Source organism: Sciurus carolinensis, chromosome 4, assembly GCF_902686445.1.
Source record: "Sciurus carolinensis chromosome 4, mSciCar1.2, whole genome shotgun sequence".
In the NCBI taxonomy this organism is placed as follows: Eukaryota; Metazoa; Chordata; class Mammalia; order Rodentia; family Sciuridae; genus Sciurus; species Sciurus carolinensis.
The window spans coordinates 2,327,230-2,354,376 of record NC_062216.1 but is presented as its reverse complement, the minus strand read 5'-3'; the positions used below and the strand labels follow the sequence as shown (position 1 = coordinate 2,354,376).

At 52.1% G+C, this 27,147-nt stretch overlaps 1 protein-coding gene across 1 annotated transcript in view; it reads left to right on the top strand.

Annotated features, from left to right (window-relative positions):
* The window catches only part of Csmd1 (CUB and Sushi multiple domains 1), a 1,673,782-nt gene that overhangs the window by 1,365,486 nt on the left and 281,149 nt on the right, over positions 1 to 27,147 (top strand). Inside the window, exons 18-21 of the mRNA XM_047550875.1 lie at positions 955 to 1,143; positions 9,799 to 9,915; positions 11,881 to 12,096; positions 18,193 to 18,381. Coding sequence (XP_047406831.1) covers positions 955 to 1,143; positions 9,799 to 9,915; positions 11,881 to 12,096; positions 18,193 to 18,381 — 711 coding nt within the window. The remainder of the gene's footprint in view (positions 1 to 954; positions 1,144 to 9,798; positions 9,916 to 11,880; positions 12,097 to 18,192; positions 18,382 to 27,147) is intronic.

Below are 27,147 nucleotides of genomic sequence, written 5' to 3'. Positions count from 1 at the left end.
AGTGTTTTACTTACGCTCTGCCTTGGTGAGGTGCACACCAGCACCTGGAGTGGCCTCAGAGCAAAACTCTGTTAAAATGATGATGAAGCAGCATCCTGGAGATCACCCTGGGGAAATTAGCCCTCTGAATATTGGGACTATTTTAATATTTTTTTACTAATATTTCAGATCGTGATTGTGTTCTTAACATCAGCAAGAGTGATCTACAACAGCAGAAAGTCTGATTCTTGCATGTGTAAACATTGTGATGCTAATCTTTTCTTTTATTCTGATTTTCATCATCTTTTAAAATATGTTCTATTCTGGAAGAAAAAAGAAATGTGAAATGGAGAAAAGACACTTTTGAAACCAAATCTAATTACTTGATATAGCACGTATCTTTTAGTATAGGCTAATTGTCGTCATCTCGAAAGTGGCTGACTTCAGTGCAGATTTTAAAATTGTGTGATTTATGGAATGTAATTTTGGAAAATCAACTCCAGTGTGGTTTTAAATTCATCATGAGTGTCTGTCCCAGGGCGTGTGTGTGCACAGAGCTGGAAGTCGCTGTGTGAGGGCCAAGGCCTCGCTGGAACATAGGACGTGAAAGAAATGGGAATGAATGGAGGGAGGAAACAGGAGAAAACCCGGACTTCATCTAACAGCTCATTGATTTTCCAGGGAAGAAAAGTAAAATTCAGAAGGTTAATGAATTATTCAAGGTTGTACTGTTTAGATATCTTCTGGTAAATAGCATACCAATATGAATCTCTCTAATTCGAAAAACAGAGTCACATATTTGAAAAATCTTGTCTTTGCATTAATGGATTGTTGGATTTTTGATAATCAATTCAATAATGGATAATTTATTTGCACAATTTCTGGATGCTGATTATGTCTGAGATCGTCTGTGTTTTACAGCACGAGCGTCTTCTCAGTTAACCATCCAGCCATGACTTTCCTCTGTGCCTCTAGGTGTGACCCTCGAGACAGACTCCTGCCTGGACCCAGGCATCCCTGTGAATGGCCGGCGGCATGGCAGGGACTTTGGCATCAGGTCCACGGTGACCTTCAGCTGTGACCCCGGATACACGCTGAGCGACGAGGAGCCCCTGGTCTGTGAGCACAACCATCAGTGGAACCACGCCTTGCCCAGCTGCGACGGTAGGTGGCCTGGGCTTGCCTGGGTCCTGAGGCAACGGGAGCCAGTGTGGAAGTCTGGTGGGGGTGCCTTCCGTGGCGGCACGGCCAGCCGGCGGAGGAGGGCCCTACAGTGACACACACCCGGCTCACCCATCACATCTTCTCTTGGAGGTAGAACACCTGATAAGAAACAAGGAGTGGAGAGTGACCAGCTGTCCCTCAGCAGGGGCTCCAAGCACTCAACTTACGAAGTGTACTCATCCACTATTTGTCACGAACCTCTATTCCAGGGGGCATCAGGAACATGTCCTCAGTTTACACATCCCAGGTTGTCAGACGTGATTTTGCTCTGACTCGGGTCCAGGCAAGGAACTTTTCACATCCTCTCAGCTTGCTCTGGTTCCCTCTGACTCTCACCCTCTACCCAGGATAGCAGCTGGGACCCCAGCTCTCGGGAGACCCTCGGGCTCCTTGTGCTGTCCACTACCCCTTTCCCTACCCAGATCCAGTCCTCAAAATCTTAATAACAAATAGTGTTCTTGACTCTTGGGTTACCATATGGTTCAACCTCATACTAAAAACACATTACTTTTGATCACTTGCAAATGCTTTGGGTATTTCACCTTTAGTCATGAATATAACCTATCATGGTGTTGTTTCTAAAGATTAATGTTTGTGAAAATCAAGTATATAGATGGAAATTATATGTACATGCCACAGACGTATATTTGCATTTTCTGTATTTTATAGACTGAAGGGTCTTCTTTTAAAAAAAAATTACACGTGCATTCATTAAACATCTTAAATTCTTTGAGATAATGCTTGCAAATAACAGTGTTTATGGAAGAGCAATGCATAACCTTGGAACATATAAAACTTTGACCTTTGTTACCAAAATACTAACACAGTAATTGGCACCTGTGCAGTGCAGGTGGGCCGTTTTGAGCGGCCTGAGACTGTCTCCGGAAGTAGAGCACTTGCAGCCAGCCGAGTGGGAATGCTGAGCTCGGGGCAGGAGCAGAGGGGCAGGAGGTCTGCATCTGCAGGGCTGCCCAGTAGATGGGCACACTGGAGAGGGGACCAAATGGATACCACGTGCCAGGCCAGTCGCAGTGAGACCACAATGTGCACAGGGTACTTCTGCTCTTAGTAACCTGAAAGGACTTCTAATGAGAAAATAGGTGATGACATTTCTCTCTTCCTGTTATAAGTTCTAATTCTATCATCATCTAATTCTACTACCAACTCCTTTTGCCTCAGAAAGATGTCCAAGTCAAATGTTATAAACCAAGATGCCACTTGAAACCGAAGGAGAGATCATTTCAAACCTGCTAGGATGTCTGTTGTCAGCGAGCCCGACAGCAAGTGCTGGCCAGGAGGAAGGCAGCTGGGAGCAGGAGCCAGCACGGCCCCGAGCCAGGCGCAAGGAGGCTCCTCGCAGGTTAGAGATGGAGCTGCGGAGCACCCAGCAAGCTCGGCCGGATGCACAGACAAGGGAGGGACATCAGGGTGCAAGGAGACGCCTGCCCTCCTGCCACAGCGCCGTCCACCACGGCCAGGGTGTGGAGTCACCCCAGCAGATGGGTGGATGGACACACTGTGGCACAGGCGCTCTGCGGAATGCCACTCAGCCATGAAAAGAGTGAAGCGCTGTCACGTGTACATGGGTGACTCTGGAGGACATTTCCTTGAGGGAAGTAAGCAGGCCCAGGAAGGCACGTGCCCGGCATCTCACTTGGCGTAGGCTGACGTGTTGGTCTCCCAGGACAGAGCACAGGATGTTGACTGGAGCCTGGGACGTGGAGAGCAGTAAGAGGGCCCGGTCAGTGGCTCACGTTACAAGTGGACAGCAGGATCAGCTCGGTGTGCTGAGGCCCAGCGGGTGGCTGGAGTCAGCATGTGTCAAAGTAACCACGAGGGCGGACCTGGAATGTTTGACTGCTGGATACACTGAATAGCTTTACTGGATCATGATACCATGGGTGCATGTGTCAGAACTTCACACTGTGCCCCATGAACGTGAGGCAGTGAAAAGCAAAACGGCAAAATTTCAGAAACCCTGAGATTGTCAGATATCAATATTTGTCATATTTTATGACTCTATATTTAAGATAGTTATATCCAGAACACTCAACCTTGAAACACTTGTTCTTCCTGTGTAGCTGACTTGGAATTGGAGCAGTTTACTGAGTTGCTTATCTGATGGAGTCAGTCCATCACATGGACTATTCAGTGAGTGCAGCCCACGTCGCTTGATGGATGCCCTGGGTAGTGGTCCTAGCTTTCTCTTTTCCACATTTTGCACTACAGATGAAAGTGGAATGTGGAAATGCAGCACACAGAGCTGCTGTCTTTCTCTACATTTCCTTTTGTGCAGCTCAGTTGAGCAAGAGCTAACCTCGGGCTTCCCAGGCTGTTTGAATGGCAGACCTTTCAGTCATACCGGACAAGATTGCAAAGTCGAAGACCTCTGCTCATGGGGGGATGAACAGGTCATCTTTTCCACACGGGATTGCCCACAGGTTATCTAGGCTTGGGCTGCAACTGGGGCTCTGGCGTGGAGTGCTTTCTCGGCATGCACAAGACCCTGGGATCAACCCCCAGCACAGAAAAAATATTATCTGGGTTCAAGACATGAAACGAAAGCTGATGTATAAACGTGGGAGACTTCATCTGACCCATTCGAGATCAGTGATTTCGGTGTTGAAATGGAGTCTTCTCAACAGACATCAGTGTTGCACGTTCTGTGCATTGAAATAGAAAATGCCCCCAGGAATTCCTGATTGAACATCGGTAACTATGTTTTGTTAACATTTCAGTATGGGATGAGGAGTATTCTGTGCTTCTGCTCCACACGTAACCTTGAACACAGAAGCCACCTCTCCATGGTCTCTCCCTCCTTTCCCCAGCCACACAGGTGTAGTGGGCTTTCTCTGGGCCTCACCTGAGGCGCCTTGTGCCTCACTCCACCACCCGGCTGCCCTTAGCCTTCACCAGTCACGGCTAACACTGCGCCAGGTCTCCGGCCTCACACGCGTCCCTGACGTCCATGTCTTCTGTATACAGTTCTCCAAAACTCTAGTATTGTTGCATACACTGTACTATAATTTATAACCCACCTCACATACATGCCAGGCTCTATGTCATACACACGGCATGCTCTTTTAAGCTTGATTTACACTTCAGCACGTAGGAATTGAGGCAGAACTAATTCATGGAAAATACGACTGGCACTGAGTTTCCAGCGAGGATAGGACTTTCCCAAAGTGGCTGCAATGCAAATAGGCACACTTCCATCTAGATATGACTTTGGCCAGGGTCTCGGAGGTGACAGGGTGGAGGGAGGGGCTGATAATGTTGGGAAGACAGTAACTGCAGCATCTGTAGGAGCTCTGTGGGCTTGATGGAAGATCGTCAGGAACCAAAGGACCCTGGGGAGAGTCCCAAGAAAGCCCCAGCAGACCATGCACCACAGGGAAGTCCACTGAGTCGACCTGACCTTCCACGTTTCCACCAACCTTCTAGCACTCGCTCAGCTCACCATTCTGGGGGTGGACATCAGCATGGACGTGTGTCCACCTACCTCTCTGCTATCTCTGCTATTCATCCAGTCCAGCCACCTAGACTTCCTTTGAGTTTTGAAAGCAAGTTAATATTATTATTCTTAGAACAATTTCTACTTAGTTTATTTGTTTATTTTAAAACACATGTTTCTTTCCCCACTGGAAAATAAGCTTTGGGATACCAAGGACTTTCCCATCTTGTTCATTTTGTCTGTCCAAACGCAAAAGAGTAAATAGTTTTGGACAGAGGGCCAGGTGGAGGCATGGGTTCGAGCAGAGGCCAAAGCAGAACTTGGACAGTGGTGGGAGATCGACTTCAGCTCTTCCCTGCCCGGCTTCTGCGTATGCTAGGCTTGCATCGAAAGGATTCCCGTGAGGTGGAATCTGGGGCCTCGGCGGGTGGGCGATACAGACAGAAAGCTGCGACTCAAGAAATCACAATCAGAAGGAAAGCAAAAGTAAAACTCTACTGTGTCCTTTATAACTTCTCGGAAAAGACTGCAGTGAGGGAAGAAATAGACTCGTAGGTTCCATTTTGTGTGGCTGAACCTGTAGCTCCACAGGGACGGGGCCCAGACGCTCCTTGAACATAGTCCTTGTGGGCGGTGAAGCGTAAGTCAAGTAGCTCATTTTACTGCCTCTTCTCTGTTTGATTTTAGATGAGGACATCAGTTTGATTCTCTGCACATCAAATTCCCTTTTCTTAGAAAACATTGAAAACTGTACACAGATCTATTTTTATTCAAATCTCCATAATGTATGACTTGGACTGTGTCATATCTTCACCTGTGTGAATCCAAATAGGCTTGGGGCTGCCGCGCCTGCAGCTCTGTCCATGTCCTTCCCCGAGAGGCTGGCGATTCTGGGTTCCATCGGTGTAGATGAATAAGCCTGAGCTGAAGCCCAACAAGTTCCCACTCAGTGTTCCTGGTACACATTCCACTTTCCTTGAAGATATTAGGACGTAGGATAAAATAAAGATTTATGAGTTGTATAACTTTTAAACGTAGCTTGGAATGAATTAACTTATCAGCTTATGGAGCATAGACAAATTTCAGGTACAGACTCCTAGCAACATTTGATACATGGTGTCAGTTTTATATAAAGTGTTTTTAATTCTTTATGGTTAAATTCTTCATAAAGAATGAGAAGATAGTGCCAATCCAATCAGAGATGGTGAACGTTATTCCTGTGTGGCTTTACTTCAGGGCTCTACACTTCTGGGTTTCTTCCTGCCACACCAGTTACTCTGTTTGGTGTCCTCTGTAGACTCTTTCAGGCTCACTGAAATGTTGACACTGGGTTTAGTCTTCCTAAATATGCCCACATTCACTGTGTTGGTCTCATGCAGTCTCGCTGTCCCTCCTGTGCCTTGCTAAGCCCTCTACTGTGGATCCAGCTCCTGTATCTGATCTTAGTGTCACCTTCTACATGGTGTCTGTCAGATCTGCAGGTTCCTGGATCCATCACAGTGTCAACCTTCCACATGGTGTCTAGCAGGCCTTGAGCTCCATGAATCCATCTCACATCACCCTTCCACTTGGAGTCTAGCATTCCTCAAGTTCTGTGGATCCATCTTATATCAAACTTCTACAGGTGTCTAGCAGGCCTAAGCTCCATGGATCCATCTCACATCAACCTTCCACATGGTGTCTAGTGGGTCTCGAGCTCCATGGATCCATCTCACATCACCCTGCTACATGGTGTCCAATAAGCCTGAGCTCCATGGATCCATCTCACATTGACCTTCCACGTGGTGTCTAGCAGGTCTCGAGCTCCATGGATCCATCTCACATCGACCTTCCATGTGGTGTCTAGCAGGTCTCGAGCTCCATGGATCCATCTCACATCACCCTGCTACATGGTGTCTAGCAGGTCTCGAGCTCCATGGATCCATCTCACATTGACCTTCCACATGGTGTCTAGTGGGTCTCGAGCTCCATGGATCCATCTCACATCACCCTGCTACATGGTGTCTAGCAGGTCTCGAGCTCCATGGATCCATCTCACATCAACCTTCCACGTGGTGTCTAGCAGGTCTCAAGCTCCATGGATCCATCTCACATCACCCTGCTATGTGGTATCCAACAAACGTTGAAGCCTGTGGATCCAACGCTGAGCTCCTGGCTCCTTGCCTTGCCTCCTCACCTGTGCCTCCCTCACCTCTAAGCTGTTTCACATTTGGACTGATGACTTCACTGCCATCTGCCCCTCCTATTTTGCCATGATGCCTGCCCCTCACTCACAGAAAGTTCTGCAACTCTACCCTGAAAACACAGCCAGGGTCAGATCTTGTCTGACAGCTGCCACCATGTCGCGCCGTGCGATGCTTCCTCCTGTGTGTTCGTTCACAGCAGCCTCATGATCCTGCTGAACCCTAGTTAGCCCATGTCACTTTCCAGCAAGGCCTGCGGAGGCCCTCTCTCAGAAATCTGAAATCAGCACTAGGACCTTCTCTCCTTCTCTCTCTGTTCTGGCCACCTGCCGTCCTTCTGTGTGGGCCCAATGGCTTTGGGGCTCCGTCCTTGCTAGTCTCAGACCCTCAGTGCCACATGCCCCCTCTTCTCTCAAGTCCCTCTCCATAGACCACTGTCCTAGAGCAGCCCCCATGACCCCTGTAGCGGATGACCGCCTCGCCTCCCCTCCCCTCCCCTCCACTCCTGCTTGGTTTCTTTCACATGGGTTTGCATCTCCAACACCACCGCTCACGCCATTTTGGCTTTCGTTCTTTCTCTTCCAGTTAGAACGTGTGCTCCATGAGGAGACCCTATTTTTTGTTTTGTTTGTTATTATCTTCTCTGGTGCTGAGGGCCCAACTAATAGCAGTTTCTTCATATTTGCATAAATTAATTTCAAGATTTAAATCTAATGTTACCCCTTTCATAATGACATGTAGAGTCAATGTGATTATAAGGTATGAAATTCTCAAGAAAAATGATTGAAATATTGCAGAAGTGATTTTGTGAAGCTTCCATTCTGCTGATTGTTAGGAGCTCTTCCAATGTGGTTTCCATGAGAAAGAGGTGATCTGCTCCCTTAGAAGACTGGGGGCAGCGTGAGGCACGCCTCATCCTCCATAAAATTCCTAATCCTTTTGCAAACGTGATTTGTGGAATTAGCTTTTATGAAGTATAATTTGGAAACCTTATATTAGTAAAAAAAAACCTAACCAGGCATCAGTTAGTTAGTGATAGTTCCTTTTGTCTTGTCTAGAGAAGTGTGAACCACCCAGAGGCAGCAGCAGAGCCCCACAGAGAGGGGGAAAGAGGCTCAAGCCGCAGGGCACAAAGCTGGCGGGTAGCATTGTCTGCGAGACCTGCCCGCACCTGCTCCACGTGCCAACTCATGTCATCCCAGGACCAAGGGAGTTGGCAGGTCACTGTCCCTTCTGACACCTAAGGTGTGCGAATGGGCAAGTGGAGGGACTTGCTCAATGTCACTCATGAAGCAGGCTTCCCCACACAGGCAGAGCACCAGGACGTCGGATGCACATGGGCACACACACACACACATGCACACACACACATGTGCACCTACATGCACACACACATGCACACATATGCACACATGCCCACACATATGCACACATGCACACACACATGCACACACACGTACACACACATGCACCTACATGCACACATGCACACACATGCACATGTGCACCTACATGCACACACGCCCACACATATGCACACATGAATGCACGCACAGATGCACACACATGCACACACACACACACACACACACACACACGACAAAAGAGATTTAAAACACTGGCTTGTGCAGTTGGGGAGGTGAGGATTCTGAGGTGACTCTTATCATAGTTTCCAGTTTTAGGCCGAGATATGTAAAAGATTGAGGGCAGCCAACTCACCAGGGGTCACAGGTGTGGCAGGCAGCAGGGCCAAGAGTTCAGACTCCCGGTGTGTGGGCCTCAGGTCTGGCTCTCCAACACCCACTGTGTGGGGACACACAGGACTTGACTTTGCATGCCTGACTTCCTCCCTTAACAGGAAGTCCTCCAGCTCCACCTGCATGTCACAAATGACAGGATTCCATTCTTTCCTGTAGCTGAGTAGTTCACGCTGTGTGGACGCCGTGTTTTCTTTACCCACTCGCCTCTTGGTGAGCACCTGGTTGTTCATGTCTCAGTTATTGTGAAGCAAGCTGCTGGGAGCCTGGTAGGCAGGAGCCTCTGCGATGTCCTGACGTGTCCCCGGGGTGCACACCCACCACTTGCGGGTCAGGGGCGGCTTGAAGTCTGTGTGCTGAGGAATCGCCACGCTGCTCTCCACAGTGGTTGTGCCAGGTTGCTCCCCACCCTCTCCCCACATCCTCGCCAACACTGGAAACCAAGAAAGTTGAGTTTTTAGGTCGAGAGTAGAACCTCGGATACGGAGCCCACACAGGTGCAGCTGGACAGATGACGAGCTTCCGTGTTCTCTGGCCCAGCCACACACCAGGGCTGGCAGGGAGCAGCTGATGGAAAGTCTCGAATGTTCCCAATGTGAAGAAATTATACATGCGTGAGGTGGTGGATGGCTGACTACCCAGATGCAATCAGTACATATTGTATTAGCTGAATTGTCACATTCTACCCCATATGTATGGACAGTATCATGTTTCATGTGAAAACAAAAACAGACGTTACAAAATCTTTAAAAAAAATAATGCCCACCCTCCATGTCCTACTGACCCCATTACTATTGTCTGCTGAAATCATTCTGCATAACTTTCTTTCTCTGCCCTTAAAAATGGCCATCTGGGTTAGTTTTGAACCTGGCATGCCTCTGCAAGGGACTCAGCTCAGGGAAGCGCTGCTGAGAGCCCAGGGGCCCAGGGCCCTGCGCCATGCTTTTCTGCTGCCTGCTGAAGGCAGACTCTCTCTATCCTACACCGTTGTCCAGGCTGCTTGCTGAGCTACTGGGACACCTGTCTGTGAACTGGTGGGTAGTGATTTCCACTAACATGAGTTCAGGCTTTGACTGTTTTTTCATGAACCTGACATTAAATCTTGTTTGAGTTTGGTGTAAATTCAACGTCATTTTAAAACATCTTGTCCTGGCAGTCTCCGTGAAGCCCGGATGCTGTGATCATCTCTCTCCCTTTTCAGCTCTGTGTGGAGGCTACATCCACGGGAGGAGCGGGACGGTCCTTTCCCCTGGGTTTCCAGATTTTTATCCAAACTCCTTGAACTGCACGTGGACCATCGAAGTCTCTCACGGCAAGGGTATGTCTGTCACCAGGGTCAGCCTGACAGGGAGGAAGGAGCAGGAGCCTGGGGACAGAGCAGCGCCGCCGCGCACAGAGAGATGAGCAGCACCCTGGTGCACACCGAAGGCTCTCATTTCCTTTAATAAGGTCTTGGGAGAAAAATGGCCTTTAATTATCAGAGCTACAAGCAAAATTAATTCCTTGTTTTGCTCTCAACTTATCAGATAAGCTGATGGATGAAGGTGAATGTAAACTTGGAAACTAAGCATAATCATCAGGAATAAAGGCACCAATTCAATAGAATGAGAATCTGATTAAATAAAAGGAAATAGGCAATTATCCAACTTCTAATTTATATTATTAATCTGGGGAAATTTTTGTACCTGGCTTGTGTTTTAAGTCTACCCAGTATTATCCCATCTAATAAAACATTAATCCTCATGAAATCCGAAGACACCTTACCAAACAGACATCCCTGTCTTCATGCCAAAGTTCAGTATAGTAAGGACCAGGAAAATGGCGTTTTGTGCAGAAAAAAATGTAGATTGTGAACGTTGGGTTTAGGAAGGTACCATGACTCTTCCTTTTATACACAAGTTTCTCATTTTAAAGAAGTCGTTGTAATTTTAGCACCTCGATCTCATCTTGTGATGTGTATTGGCACTCAATTTGAAGTTAGTGGACACATTTTGTTGTATATACTGTATTGTCCACTCAGCAATGTGAGTGCATGCTGGCCCGGAAGGAATGGAGTATGAGGGAACAGACTCTGGGTGATGCAGAGGTGCTAGTTAGAAGCACTGGACACATCCTAACCTGCTTTACCTACACATCGCATCCAGCCCCTGCATTACCTTTAAGTCTACACCCACATCCAAATCTGTGTGTAGCTCACAGTGTCCACGTAGGCACCTGTGGCTGCCTGCATCTCTGTTCATGTGCATCACATCGATAGCCATGCTTGTACCCCATGTCCTTATCTCCACAAACGCACATTCATGTCTATACCCACATCCATGTCTACACCCATATCTCTGTCTATACCCACATCTGTGTCTATGCCTACATCCATGTCTACACCTCCATTCATGTCTATACCTCCATCATGTCTATACCTCCATCTGTCTAAACCCCTATCCATGTCTATACCACTATCCAAGTCTATGCCCACATTCATATCTACACCACTGTGTTGACACCCATATCTATATCTATGCACACTTCCATGTCTACATCTCATCTGTGTCTACACCTCCATCTGTGTCTATACCCACTTCCATGTCTACACCTCCATTCATTTCTACACCTCTATCTGAGTCTACACCCATATATATATCTATGCCTACATCTATGTCTACACCTCCTTCTGTGTCTATACCCAGGCTGGGGATATAGGTCAATTGGTAGAGTGCTTGCCTTGCAAGCATAAGGCTCTGGGTTCAATCCCCAGCACCAAAAAAAAAAAAAGAAAAAAAGAAAAAAAGAATACGCATCTGTGTCTACACCCATATCTATGTCTATGCCCACTTCCATGTCTACACCTCCATCTGTGACTATACCCATATCAATGTCTATGACCACTTCCATGTCTATACCTCATTCACACCTACACCTCCATCTGTGTCTACACCCACTTCCATGTCTACACCCATGTCCCTGTCTACACCCACTTCCATGTCTACACCAACATCTCTGCTTACATCTCTATGTATCTGAATATCTGTTCGTCCACATGGATACCCACATCTGCATCTTTGTGCTTACGCATTTAAGTGTTTATGTTTGTGACTCCCTCTTCTCTCTTTCGTTTCTAAACTATCTACTTGGACCCATTTTCTCTCAAACTTCACCATTAGTTTTGCATATTAAGATTTTTCAGTACTTTGACTCAAAACTTGATGTCTATTTCCCTGAATTGTTTCCGGCCACAGTTCACTCTGCCACCTCTCTCTCCCCTGTCCTCCCGGCCTCCCCTGCTCAGGGGTCCAGTTGACCTTTCACACCTTCCACCTGGAGAGTTCCCACGACTACTTGCTCATCACAGAGGATGGGAGCTTCTCGGAGCCCGTGGCCCGGCTCACCGGCTCTGTGCTGCCCCACACGATCAAGGCCGGCCTGTTTGGGAACTTCACAGCCCAGCTTCGCTTCATATCGGACTTTTCAATTTCCTACGAGGGCTTCAACATCACATTTTCAGGTACGTTGGTCTTTCTGTGCTGTTTCTCTCTCCTGGCAATAATTCTGCTGTGCATGAGTGTGCACACATGTGTCCAACTACAGCAGATTGCAGCCAGTGGGGTGTGGGAGGCTGGCCTCCAGGAGGCAGGTGCTAGGGGATACAGCTGGCATCCAGAATATCACTTTTGTCCTTGTCTGAATTTTTATACTTAACAACTACAAATAAAACTCTCTTTCCTGCAAAGGGCTTCCTGCTCATTGCTCTCCGTTGCCTCTGTCAACCTCTGAGGAGGCGCTGAGGTCGGAGGCATGCTCAGGACCAGTGGTCCTCTGATCTCGTGGCTCCTGCCCCGGCAGAGGCAGTGCTGCACGGAGAGTCGCCCCGTGATGGACACACCACGCAGACACACAAGCCCAGGATGGGTGCTAGCTTGTTCCAACACAGTCACTCACAGTGACAAAATGGTCCCAAAGTTCAGTAGCAACTCTATTTTTAATCAAATGTATAGAAAATATTTGTGTGGGATTCAGGTTGTATCAGACATAGCTGTCTGTATGGGGTAGAGTGCTTCATTTGTGTTTTATGACAGATCAGATAAAACACTGATTAAGCATGTGCAAAAACTGATCGAGTGTAGGCAAAATGCCCTTGACCGTGTGAACGGTGCTCAGTGAGCAGGTACCGGTCAAGGTCTCTGCAATAACTTCTCAGGTCCAGCCGCAGCCCTGGACAGAGAGGGAACTGCTACCTACAGTCCCCGTGGGTGCAGGCATTGTACTGAGCTGTGCTTATGTCAGTGATGCCTGCAAACCGTCTTCACGTCATTCTTCCAGGTTAAGATGGAATGGGACTTTCCTAAGCTGGTCCCTGAGTCCTCTAATCAGATGTGACTCGTTTCACTCTGACGGTCCCATCAGTTCCTCAGCAAGTTCCCGTGGCCTGCGTGAGTCAGTTGCTGCAGTGTTGGGCACTCACCCGTCCCCTGTGCTCAGCACACGTCTGGACAGCAGGGCTTCTTCTGCCAGTTCTGCTGTGCAGGGCCGATCCCGTCCACCACGTTCCGGGAACTTGCCGAAGGCCGTGCGAAGGCCGTGCTCCGAGGAGTGGGGTGCCCTCTTCAGCAGCTGTCCCTGGGCCTCTCCTCCACCCAGGCCTTGGCCACGGTCTTCATCTGTTCCCACATTTCACTGCCCAAGTGGAATTTCAGAACTGCCTCTAATGCTTTATTTCTTAAAAATTCAGTATAATCAGCAGTAATCGTGAAATTGGCTACTTTATGTACCTAAGACTTAAATCTTCTCACCGCTCACACCTGAATCCCTCTCTCCATGTCTCCCTCCTGGGGGTCTCAGCATCTCCGTGAGAGCAGCACCCTCTCCACTCACCCTTGCATCAGGAGCTAGCTGAGCTTAAGGGAGTTCTTCGTGGAGAGTGGGAGGGTCAGCTATGCTCCTCAGCCCTGGAGGCTTGCAGGAGGCCCATGGACTCTATCTGTTGTACCCATCCATTGCTTCGTCCTTTTGCCTTCGGTACGTGGCCGACAGAGAGCCTTGCCGCTTGTGCCCCGTCTGTCTGCGCTGCACTGAAAAAGACCTGAGACGGGAATGAGGAAGGAGAGAATCCCCTCCTCACGGCGCTGCACCTGGGATCCCAGCTCAAGGTGCCGCGTCCAGGGGCCTCCGGGGACATCACTGCGTGGAGGAAGGCGAAGGCACAAAACCTGTCCTCACGTGGCAGAGGAGTGGAGAGCACTGCCCCCCCACGAGCCCGCCACAGTGGCCACGTCCATCCACAAGGCCGGCTGGTGCCCTGAGGCCCATCGCGCAGCACCCTGTGCAGGGTCACGCTTCCAGGACACCAAGTTTGGGGGCTGCATCTGGTCGCAGAAGCACCAACATTCAGAATGCCAGTCCAGAACTGCCTCTTCCATGACTCTGAGCAAGAAGCAAGGAAGCAGCCACCTGGGCAGGCGCCCTTGGCGGGACTGCTCAGCTCTGCAGGGCAGCCACACGCACCTGGCCGTGGCAGCCAAGGCCCCACAGTCTGAACGTCGGCGATGCTACACACCACGGAAGGAAAACCAGAGAACTTGCACAAGTGACCTCTCCCACCCAGACAGCCACACAGCAGAGCCTGGAGCACAAAGCCCACTTCATGGGAAGTAAGTTCTGGAGCATCACTAAAGAAGTGATTTCGTCTGGAAGGATTTCGCCTGGAACCTGGGCAGTACTCACTGACCGTGGTGCTGTTAGGATGAGTGGCCAATAAGAAGCGGCTTCATTGCACAGAGGTGCTCGCCCTCTGGGGACTTTCCTGACGTTGTGGGAATGGCTCCGTGGGCTCTGGGTTCACACCACCCCTCTCAGCAGTTCACCTGCCTTTCCAGAAGCCACACTGACAGAGCAGCTCCCTGTCGCGTTTCCCGGCTGCTCCCGCAGAGGCTGCCGGCAACACTGGGGAGGGAGGTACCTCCAGACATGCCCCACAAAGCTGGCTCCCCTCGCACCCAGCGCCAGGCGCACGGCTGCCTGTGCACGCTGGTGTCTGACCCCCCCCCCCCCCCCCGCTGGCTTCTGATCTAGAATGCCAGCTTGCCGTTGATTCCCAGGGTCTGCAGTCACCCTTCCAAAGAGGGTGCACGGTTTCTTAATTCGGGCAAATGCCTTTCCTTCCAACCCGCGCAGGCTCCAGAGCCCGGCATGGTCCAGGCCCAAGGAGGACTACTTCACAGGGCCTGTTCCCATCTCCACGCAGCACTGTCCCTTCCCCACGTCTCCAGAAGAGCATGGGCACCCTGTCCCAGCCTAGGGTCTGCTGTGCCATGGACACCTGAGGCCATAATCCACGAAGACAAGAGGTTGGGGCAGGTGTGGCACTACAGGCGACAAATTCACGGTAATGGTCCCTGGCGTCTGGCGAGAGCCCCCATGCTACTTCATCCACGGCCAGGCGGAGAGCAGGCAGGGCACCAGCCAGGGAGGAAGTCGGCGCAGGACCCTCCTTACCAAGGACCCGTGGCTGTGATGGGTCACTCCTCTGCCCATGAAGGCAGAGCCCACATGCCCTCCTCTTAAGCATCCTGCCTCTTAGCGCTGTGGGAATGGAGCACAGATTGCCATATGACTTCTGGAGGACACGTCGCATCATTCGAATAGAAGTCACCTATTCCCAGCGTTATTTTTCTACATTTGTTGTCCCCCCTCCCATGAATTTTCAAAGGAGGAGCCGTCTTCCTTTGCCGAACCAGGATGGAGTTCTATGCCTGGAACGAGCAGAGCTCACTCCTCTGTGATGTTTTCTTCCACTTGGCAACTAATGACTGAGCAGCTCCAGGATGCCCGGCACGATTCCAGGGATTCCATTGGGGAGATAGCAGAGCGAGAAGCCTCGGGGGAGACGGGGAGCGATAAGCAGGTCGGGGGACAGAGAAAAGACGCCGACCTGATCAGATTCCAGGGCGGGGCTCTGACACCTGGGACTGGACAGCAAGGACAGGTGTGTGAGCCAGGACAACATGGGGAGGGCTTCCTGCAGGTGGGCAGCCGTTGGAGGGGGCTGTATACCAAAGGACACACGTGAGGGCTGCAGTGACCAGGACCCTGAAACCGAGGGAAGTGGCGGGGCCCGGAGCCAGACTGCCATGTGGGTCTCAGGAGCTCCTGCCACCTGAGTCTGACCTTGCCCGAAGCCTCAAGGTCTGAGCAGAGATCGACCTGGCTGGACCTCCTTCCAGCCTCCTAGGAGCGCGGGCCTCCGGAGGCATCAGTTAGGCTGGATGACGAGGCTCAGACCCTGTGGGGACGCTGGAGGAGAGCTGAGCAGATGCCAGGGACAAATGTGCACGTGAAGAGCAGAGGGTTGGAGAGCGGAGGCCAAGTGAAGGACGTGCTGTGTTACAGGGACACTGGGCGTGGAGAGGGCTGGGGGAACACAGAATTTTATTTTGGAAAAATTAAGGCATATGCCCCAAAGAGGCTGCCAAGAGCCTCCAGTTCATAAAATAGGCTCAGATCCCGAAGAGTGTCAGCAGTGTCGGCTGGGCTTAGAGCCACCGGCCTGGAAAGCGGGGCAGGTACCAGGCGCAGAGACAGGCCCTGGGTCGCAGCGGGGCTCGCCTCTGATGCCCGAGTCAGGATCCAGGTCTCCTTTGGAAGATGGCGCCATGGGTCCGGAGGGCAGTGGCATTTCAGAAGCTCAGGAAGGAGACCCCTGAGGAAGCAGAGAGCACCCAGGGGTTCCTGCACCCACAGAGAGGGCGAGTGCAGAGGCCTGGGCTGACCCTGGTGCGTGGGTGACCTCGTAAGAGCTGTGGGTGGACAGCCGTGGAGGAAAATCCAGAGAGATGGCAAAGGGCATGCAGGAGAGAAGGTGGGACACAGGACATTCAGTCCTTCAGAGGCCCAGAGCTGGGAGCTGGCCTGGAGCCGGGTTGAGAAGCAAGGGAGCGCCATGCTATCTGTCTCCGCAGTGCATGTCCTTCCTGAGATGGGTGCCGTAGCACACGCCTCCGCACCCTGGGGAATAAGAACTGATAAAGGCAGAGGATAAACTCACACGAACGCTGGCAGTCGGAGGGAAGAGGGCACCCAAGGGCACGCGTTGTTCTGGTGTCAGACGAGTGGGTGGGAAGAGTGCGCGTGTCGTCCTGAGCAGCAAGGCAGCAACGACGCACGTGGGAGTCCTGTAAGGCGAGTGTTAGTAAGACAGGAGGAGAAGTCCCCAGCCGTGTTTAACACGTATGTAATCGTTACGTGTTACGTATGACAGTTTTCCAGTACGTATTTACTCAGTTCAATCACATGAGATCATTTCCCCCTTTCTCCCTGGGCTATACTAAAATCAGTTATAATAGCTAACCCAGGTGTATTTCCAGAAGGGCCAGATTGGTTGGAAGAGAGACTTTTTTACGTAAAGGAAGAGCAGGACAAAGACAATCCGACACCGGCTCAGAGGACTGGCAGCTGGGGGAGGTGGAGGAGGAGCGAGGGGCACTCCCTGGCCCAGGACGGGTTTCCACATCAGTGCAGGGGTGACATGCCAAGCAGTTGGCAGGTGGTCACAGTGAGGAGACCCAAATCTGAAAAGCCCAGGAACTTGGAGGAGCCTGCTGTCCCGAGATCCGCGGGAACCCTGGGTCTGAACTCGTGAGTTGGGCCTTGGGAGGGCGCTGAGCCCGGTGAAGGCAGAGCGTTCTCAGGGACGTCGGCGGCTTGTCCACGTCTCTCCCACCAAAATCCGGAAGCCTGACCTTCGCCTTCCTGCGGATTGAGTAATGCTTGTCCTGGTCTTGACCTTTCACACCTCCGAGAGCCCCTTCCAGGCCCGGGGTGCTCCCCTGGCACGGGGCCCGCCCTCTGACACGCACCTCAGACTGAGGCACAGCAGGACGGGGGACGCGAGCTCCAGGCTCCCGGGGACGCTTGGTCTGACTCACAGCCAGCAAAACCCTGGACTCCGCCAGGGACCCAGAGATCAGCATCGACCAGAGTGTGTCACCCTGCCCTGAGGTCTGAGGGGTTGGCGATGGCCGTCACCAGTACCGGTGTCTGGAAAACTCCCCCTCAGGGTGCAGCGAGGAGCCGACATCATCCCTCTTCAGAAAACGGTGCTCGCACTTTCCTCCTGAGTGGTTTTTGGAAACTTGTGGTTCCCAGACTGTTTCCTATAAATTCTAATAAAACTGGTTTGTAGATTGGAAGCCGCTGCCCCTGGGAGGCGGGTGTGCGAGGCTGAGCAGGCCGTGTGAGCTTCCATCAGCCAAGGCCTGACGCGTTTTCTCTCGCGCTCCGTCTTGAGCTGGGGAAGCCCCTTAGAGGAGCGTGGGGACTGCTGTCAGCATCGCTCAGCGGGCCCCACGCTCTCCCCGGGCAGCCCGGAAGCGGGTCATTTCATGTTACAGCGTTACACGTCTGAGTGTTTAAAACCTCAGAATTCACACCACTCGTCAAAAGCGACCTCATCATGCCAGGGACAGCAGCCTCCCGAGCACGCAGAGCTTGAGGAGAGCTGTGCTGCTCACAGTTCCCACAGCGGCTCTTTGTGCTCTGGCTGGTTTTTGGACGCCTGGGAATCACTGCCAACGGCTCGTGCTCACTCTGTCTCCTCCTGTCTTAGAGTACGATCTGGAGCCCTGCGACGACCCCGGAGTCCCTGCCTTCAGCCGCAGAATCGGGTTCCGCTTTGGCGTGGGTGACTCGCTGACCTTCTCCTGCTTCCCGGGATACCGCCTAGAAGGTGCCACCAAGCTTGCCTGCCTGGGTGGGGGCCGCCGTGTGTGGAGTGCACCTCTGCCAAGGTGTGTGGGTAGGTGGTCACACGCTTTCATTTCATTCATCCGTGGGGACAGGGCGCCGCCCAGCCAGGAAGCAGAGTGGGGTGGACGGGGAGGCGAGGGCCAGGCTGGACCCCAGCCCATGCTGCCCGTGGGGGTCAGCCTGACCACTCTGGCCTTGAGTTGTCTCATCTGTGAAGTGCGACACTTTCAGCTCTAAAATTTGCACTTGAGGAAGAGTGAGCGTGACCATTCACCACGCACATTTACTGAGGGAAGAATATAGGTACGTGTGTCCATAAAGAATCTGCAACAGTAGGAAGGTAGAAGCCAGGTGGACTAAAGGGGCCTCTGCAAGGCCACTGGGTGGAAGCGGCAGCCTCCTCGTGATGGCGATCTGCGTGTGGCCTTGCGTCCCGACCCCTGAGCCGGTGACGAGCGCCCACGGTAGGCCCGCCAGGTGGGGAGGCCGGGTCTCTCTCACAGTGCTGCCCAGGAACCCAGGAGGCAGTTCCCAGGACTCACACGAATTTTGGCTTCAGGTCTTTGAAAAAAGGGCTGGGCTTGTGCCGGGGCAGGAGTCTGGGGGGAGGTGGTGTTCAGGGGCCCCTGGCTCTGCTGCTCCGGGGGTCTGGAGGGGCAGCTTGACCACCTGGCTGCAGGATGGTGCTGGCCGTGGTCAGGAGTCTGGTCGCCAGTTTGGGCAGCCATGCTGGGCACTTGGTTTCACCCCTCCCTGTTCCTTAAACATAGGGAAAACTGCCCGGGAGCAGGCGAGGGTGAGAGGTTGGCCCCTGGTGGTGTTTTCTGAGTCTGTGGGGACTGTTCTCCCAGCCGACCATCCGGGGCTGCTAGTCACACCGGAGTCAGATCCAGCAACACGGAGCAAGTTCTATCATGGCAACTTGTCATTCCCGGGCCCCTTCACGGCCCCGTCCCTTCTGTTCCCAGTGTTCCTCAGTCATCATGTGCGTGGAAACATGAGCCCGTATTTTTGGGCCCCTACTGGGCAGCAGCCGTCCGTCAGGTTGAAGAACGGCAGTGACTTCGCTGCCCCTGCCGGGCCCTGACGCCACGTCTGCAGCGCTCTGCCACCAGCTTCTCCTGCAGCAGGGTTCCTTCCCACTTGGTTACGAGTTTTGAGAACTGGAGGCAAGAACCACCTTGTGTGAGTGGTCTGAGGTGTTACCAGAGTTGCCTGGACCCCACCCCCAGGTAAGAAAGGCCTACCTGAGACAGGTCGAGACCTGGGAAAGACTCCCCTCCACCAGATCAAGCGTCCTTCCAAACACGTGACCTCGGCTGGTCTAGTGGCCATGGGGCCCACTGTGTGATTCTGCTTTACCTGGGTGTTCTGTCGCTGCCGACTCTCTTGTCCTCCTGCCTTTACACTGTCAACAATAACTGGACCTGGAATAGTAGTGACCGGTCCCAAGCCTCCTGGAGGCCAGGCACAGGAATTTGACGTCATCTGCTGCATCTCCATGCAATGAGCAGGACTCTGGGCGGTTCCGTCCTAAGCTTGGGAATATGAGGACGCGGAGAACCCGAGGATTTGCCAAGGACACAGAGCTCCTAAGAGGCTTGGAGCAGGGTCCCGCTTCTAACCACCGCCCGCACATGGGACCTAGGATGACCCTGGCCCTGACCCTATGAAGCCTCTTGATCGTTCCCTCCAGCCCGCCTGGCCAAGAAGCCTTTGCAGAAAGGTGCTGTTGATGTTCCCAAAACCCGCTAGCTGGCACTCGGGTGTGTCCCCTGTTTACCCCACTTTCACTGATGGTTCTGAGGACTCCACCTGTGCCCTGCTCTCAGGTCCAGCTCACTGAGTCACTGTCCAGGCTCCGGTGGACTCTCTTGCTCCTCTCCTGCGCTGGACCCTGGCCACAGGATGGACCCCAGAAGCCCTGGGACCACGGCTCCCAGAAGGCACTGTCCACGTTGAAGACCTCACCCATTTTCCCTCAGCAGGACCTGCTGAATGGCTCACAGCACACCCAGAGCAAACCCCTCTCAACCCTACAACGAGGGTTTTCTGTTCACTGGCGGGCCAGAGGGCCAGTCCTGGCTGGGGAGCCACCCCAGAGCACCTGGCTCTCCTTCCATCCCCTGCACCTGCCTCCAGGCAGCCCCTCGATGGGAGAGCCGCCCCTCCGTCAGCACCTGGCTCCTGTTCTCCCAGTGCACCTCTGCTCCCCGTTGCCTCTCCACCCACTTCCCCGCACTGGGGACCAGCCTGTCTTCCCTGAGACCTGCTGGTGCCACCAAAGCTTCCTGTATCTTGGTCTCTCCTCAGGCTGAGAGCTGCTTTCTGGCAGGACCCCTCACCCTGAGGGCCACCCGAGGAAGAGGGTGACTTCCCTTAAAGCTCTTTAGATCTCAAAAACTCGATTCATCAAGACCACATCCCTTGCTTTAAAATTATGAAAGAGCCATGATTTGTCCATGACCAAGAGTTGTAAGTCCACCCAAGAGATGGCAGGCGACCCCAAGGAATGTCAACCGAGTCATGAGCACCATTTCACCTTTCCTAACCCCTCTGTCCTCTGCCGCACTTCCTGGAGAACACCCAAACCACCTTTCTCTTCTTCTCTGGTTCACTCCTAGATGAAGGAAAAGTCCTCTTTTCATTTGCATTCACTTCTCTTGGGCTTGTTCTACCTCACTATCTGTTTTTGATGGTGTATCTCAAATACCCCCGTGAGTTCACCGCCTCTGGAAGTGCTCAGGATCTCTCTGGTAGCACCTCTTAGCATTAAATTACATAAGTGCCATTCAAGACTGCTTTAGCTACAAGGTAAGAGAAAGCTCTCCCAAGTAGTGTATCTCAGAATGACGGTTTGTTGGTGACGTGAGTACAGGTCCATAGGAGGGCACCTTCAGGTAAGGTCTGAGGCAGGGTTCAACTGGCTAGTAAGGACCTGACCAGTGTCTCAGCACTTGTGTCTCACCAGCTCGGATAAAGTGCAGACATCTCCCTAGACCAGACAGCTGCTCAGAGTAAGCTCTGCCCCGAGCCACGCAGTATGCCCCACCATGGAGATGACGTGTGGAAGCAGGTCACATGAGCATGCAGCAGGCCCCACCATGGAGATGCCGTGTGGAAGCAGGTCACATGAGCACACAGCAGGCCCCACCATGGAGATGCCATGTGGAAGCAGGCCTCGTGAGCACGCAGCAGGCCCCACCATGGAGATGCCGTGCGGAAGCAGGCCTCGTGAGCACGCAGCAGGCCCCACCATGGAGATGCCGTGTGGAAGCAGGTCACATGAGCACGCAGCAGGCCCCACCATGGAGATGCCGTGTGGAAGCAGGTCACATGAGCACGCAGCAGGCCCCACCATGGAGATGCCGTGCGGAAGCAGGCCTCGTGAGCACGCAGCAGGCCCCACCATGGAGATGCCGTGCGGAAGCAGGCCTCGTGAGCACGCAGCAGGCCCCACCATGGAGATGCCGTGCGGAAGCAGGTCACATGAGCACGCAGCAGGCCCCACCATGGAGATGCCGTGCGGAAGCAGGTCACATGAGCACACAGCAGGCCCCACCATGGAGATGCCGTGCGGAAGCAGGTCACATGAGCACGCAGCAGGCCCCACCATGGAGATGCCGTGCGGAAGCAGGTCACATGAGCACGCAGCAGGCCCCACCATGGAGATGCCGTGCGGAAGCAGGTCACATGAGCACGCAGCAGGCCCCACCATGGAGATGCCGTGCGGAAGCAGGTCACATGAGCACGCAGCAGGCCCCACCATGGAGATGCCGTGTGGAAGCAGGTCACATGAGCACGCAGCAGGCCCCACCATGGAGATGCCGTGTGGAAGCAGGTCACATGAGCACGCAGCAGGCCCCACCATGGAGATGCCGTGTGGAAGCAGGTCACATGAGCACGCAGCAGGCCCCACCATGGAGATGCCGTGTGGAAGCAGGTCACATGAGCACGCAGCAGGCCCCACCATGGAGATGCCGTGTGGAAGCAGGTCACATGAGCACGCAGCAGGCCCCACCATGGAGATGCCATGTGGAAGCAGGCCTCGTGAGCACGCAGCAGGCCCCACCATGGAGATGCCGTGCGGAAGCAGGTCACATGAGCACGCAGCAGGCCCCACCATGGAGATGCCGTGCGGAAGCAGGTCACATGAGCACGCAGCAGGCCCCACCATGGAGATGCCGTGTGGAAGCAGGCCTCGTGAGCACGCAGCAGGCCCCACCATGGAGATGCCGTGCGGAAGCAGGTCACATGAGCACGCAGCAGGCCCCACCATGGAGATGCCGTGCGGAAGCAGGTCACATGAGCACGCAGCAGGCCCCACCATGGAGATGCCGTGTGGAAGCAGGCCTCGTGAGCACACAGCAGGCCCCACCACGGAGATGCCGTGTGGAAGCAGGTGGCACGGGAGCAGTGCAGCCCATTTCCTCATGTGTGCCTGTTCTCCGCTCATCTTGTGGCCAGAGACTCCTGATTGACTGAGGGCCTTTAGGAGCCCAGTTTTACAATGGTTAAATAATGACGAAAAGTGGATCTCTTGTGACATTTGAGATACTCTATGGCATATTGAATGGAAAAGCAGGTCAAGAGATGGAGAACAGAGGCCAGGAAGATAAGTGTCCCCAAGAACTCTCATGATGAGTCCCACGGTCCCCAGAGCTCGGCAGCTCAGCCTTATGGTGGTGAGCACTGGTGAACTCAAGGGAAGCTTGACCTCGTGCACGAGGCTGGTCCCCTAGCCTGGTGTGTGTGGCAGGATGCAGTCTCACACGGACGGGCAGCGTCATGGTGCTGGAGGCTAAGCCCGGCTACCTGGGGTGACGCGGCTGCCCTCCCACTTGAGGAGTGTTTCCAACGTGCAGCAGCCTCGTCAGGAACAAGAGTGCAAGCTGAGGTGGGTCTGTTTGCACGCGGACTCAGCTTCAGTTACCTGGACACACTGTTCCCAGATAGGCTGTCCTCACGCTGTGCGCCCACATCTGCAAAGCCCCAGGGGAGGACCTGGAGAGGCAGCTCTCAGAAACACATGGTGGGTGCTGGCGTTGAACGGTCTCTTTAACTGCTTGCCAGATGTAGAGCAGAGTCCTTCATGGGACAGACACCGCCCCACGTAGTGGCTTGCAGACAGTGCAGGGGCAGAGTGCATGCAGACTTCACATTTCTTTGAATACTGAAATACATTTAGCCTAAATCATTGGACCAGTTCTACTTAAGCATTATTTTCCTATGCCAAAGAATCCAGAGTTTCTGGAAATTAATTCCTGATTTAAAAATCTGAAACAGAATTAAGAACTAGAACTTTAATTGCTGCTGATTCTCAAGAGCTAAACTGATAATAGGATTAAATTAAAGAATAAATGTGTATAGGATAATGAAGGGTCAAACGTAATACAATTTTACATCTTCTCTGAGAAATACAGGACTCTGCATTTTAAATAATACATACTTCCTCTATCGTGGGCAAGGTTTGCTGATTTGTTTCATCAGATATGGTAAACTTGGTTTAAGGGAGAGAAAAAGTAAAGTTTCCTTTCCTCTTTCTGAGGCCATTTTGTATATATTGCTGTGCTTTGCAAATAATGCTTGTGAAGCACACTCCTGTGCAGAACGAAGGTGAACCGCCCACCTCACAACCTCCTCAAAGGCTCCGCGGCAGTTTCCAGGACTCCTTGTGGCCCCAGGGGCACACTGTGCTCCTGGTCCCTGTGTCTGGAGCGATCGGTGTAAGTGGTGTGTTGCTGTAGCCGTGGGCTTGGGCCCAGTAGGCACTCAGCAGGAAGGTGGCCTTTCTCACCTCAGCGTACTGGCCAACCCACAGGATCCTGGGGCCTGCAGTGCTAGGCTTCCCAGCTGTGCCTCTGAACAGCAGCGCTTGTTCATCCAGGCCCAGTGGGGGGTGCTTGTCACAGCGGCCCAAGAGGAAGAGGACGGTTGGCTTCACAGGTCGATGCCTTTGTACACAAGAATTCAAGGAAAAAATCAATTGACTCCTTTCTATCATGGTTAATTTAGTTTTAATTAGTTCCATAGCAAAACTCTCCATAACAATTCAATTTTAATTAAAATTTCAGTGGATGGATTCTTTATAATAGAGCAAACGATTCATATCAGGGAAAATTGTAGCCATTCACCTTAAAGTAATATTAAATGGATTATTGAAAGAACTTAAAAAGTGAAACATTTAATTGCTCTGGTAATGAAGAATTACTCTGGATCCCTTGAATCAAGTTCAAAGAATTCTCGACATTTTGATCACTTAAATTTTGCAATTTTCGGAGCGCCGACCTTTGAAGGGAAGTGCGTGCTGTCTCTAACCATCTCCTCCAGGTGGAGTCCCGGGGTTTGGTGAGCCTCCCTGCGGCCCTCTGACACCTCCTGGCTCTTTCACCAAGTGCTGTTCTGTGGCCTCGGGTGATGCTGGAGCCTGGGCTGCCGCTCCCGCTGCCCTCAGAGCAGGGGCCCCCGTCCAGTCACAGCCACAGAGCTGTGGGCGTCATCTAGTATCTACAGACGCATGGACGATCCGCGAGGGCCTCCCCCGCAGCGTGGCTGCTGCACAGCCTGACCCCAGGCTGGGCCCAGCCCACTGCTTCCCCACTGGTGTGAGCTCGGGCTGCCCAGCGGCCTTGCTGAACCTCAGCGTCCCGCCTGTGAGGGGAGGGTAGTATTGGCGTCTACCTTGTGGCATTGTATTTATGAGACAAGACAGTGCTTGAAATATGTCTGTTTATGTTGAAGTGACACATGGGCCAAAGGAAGAGCACACGCTCTCCGCTGGGAAGACCCGCAGCACTTCGTCTCCCCGCCCACTTCCCCTCCGAATCCTCAGGGTGCTCCTCTGGTCTTGGAGTTGCAGAACCTGCCGCTCAGGTCCCTCCCCAGGGCACGGTGCCCCACGCTTACCTCGCAGTCCAAGGAACCCACCTGCTCTCCCCAAGGCACGTCCTCCTCTCCACTCACCCTTCCTTCAGGACCAGCCCGATCAAGCAGGTCGCACCACGGTTCACAGCAGCCTGTGCCGGAGCCTGGCCCAGCCCCTCTGCAGCCAGGCCTGCGTGGCTTCCTGCGGGATACCCCTCCACACGCACACCCTGTGTGCACCACGTCTGAGACACGGCCCCTCCCCTCCCCCACTGGGGACCAAGGTCGCCACCGGGTCACTGAGGCCTCAGGATATGCGGTGACTGAGGTTCGGCCTTTGAGATATCCTACATTCTGCCTTTGACATAAAATCAGGAAACAGTGATATCAAAGGCACACATGCCCAGTGCTTGTTCGTGCTTGATAAGCACAGCAACTGTTCAAACGTGGGGCGATACCAAAGTCACGTCTAAGTTTTTGAACACATCACTATGCAGAGCTGGGCATGGTGGTGCACACCTATAATCCCAGCAGCTCAGGAGGCTGAGGCAGGAGGATTGTCAAGTTCAAGACTAGCCTCAGCAACTTAGCAAGGCCCTGTCTCAATATAAAAAATAAGATGGCTGGGAATGTAGCTCAGTGGTAAAGCACTGCTGGGTTCAATCCCTGTATAACACAACAGTAAAAGTCCACCACAACACCATGAGGCATTATCTGCCTGAAAGTCTTTGCAGAATATAAGCAACAGGAATATTAAATAGTGAAAGCGCATATGATATGCACATATTGTGTATATTACATAGTAAAATATCACTTCCATATGTTCCTTAGTGCATGTATTGCATTCGCTTTAGGGTCATGATTGCACACCAAGTCTGACCCTCTACAAGCAGCTTCATCCTCCTGGAGAGAAGTCTCTGAGTGAGACGTCCCTCAGAGGCTGCTCCCTCTGCCCCGGAGTAATGAGATCCTGACTGTGCATGTGTAAATGTGTTGCCATGTATAGTTAGGTACAGATACAGATGCATGTTTAATCCAGGAGCTATCACTGCGTATTTACTGAGAAATCTCAATCGTGCCTCAAGTTGTGAGACATGCCTGCTCTGATCCCAGCAGGAGACTTCCTTTGTGAGGGGCGAGTCTGCAGAGGGATGTGGGAGCTCAGAAGGTGGGCTCATTGCTTCTGTGTTCTCCCTCCACAAGCTGCAGCACCATAGTCTCCAGAGCAGCGTCAGTCACAAGGAGACCATTAATTTTGCATAGTTATTATTTTGCATAGTAGAAACTTAATTACCACAATTTGTTATTTATCTGCTTTAAAACAGCCCCCAAATCTAAATGCTAACAGAAAGTTATACAAAATTACTTCCTTTGGCTTGATTTCATGTTCTTCCATGGCTAACATTGCTCAATTCTTCTTTCTTGCCTTTCTTCTGGTGATATTATGAAAAATGATTATGACTAACTGAATAACTAACAGAAGCTGCAGTTCACTGGTGACCTGTTTCAACTAAACGTCCTTAAAAACGTACTCTTCTAGAACATTTAACCTACTAATATTCATTTCATCATCATAAATGGTGAGCATTATTGTGAACAATTTGCTGTAAAATGTGTTCAGCGTCATTTGGGCTATGGAGAGTGTCATTCTCTTCCTGAGCACTTACGGTTTGTATCAATCAAGTCTACGTTCGCCATGTGACCTTGGGAAAGACAGTTGGCTTGGGAATCATTCTATGCCTTGGTTTCCTCATCTGCAAGTGAGGCCTTAGTGGTCTGTCATGTAAGACCACTGGGAGAATTAATGAATGAATGTAGAGAACTTAGAAAATGTGTGGTAGCAAGCAGCATTATTTCAGTTTATGCATCAGCCTCATCCTGATGGATTGAATCAACTTTAAAACTTTTCAGACGCTCACAGATCTGTAAGAAAGTCTCTGTGGGGCAAGCT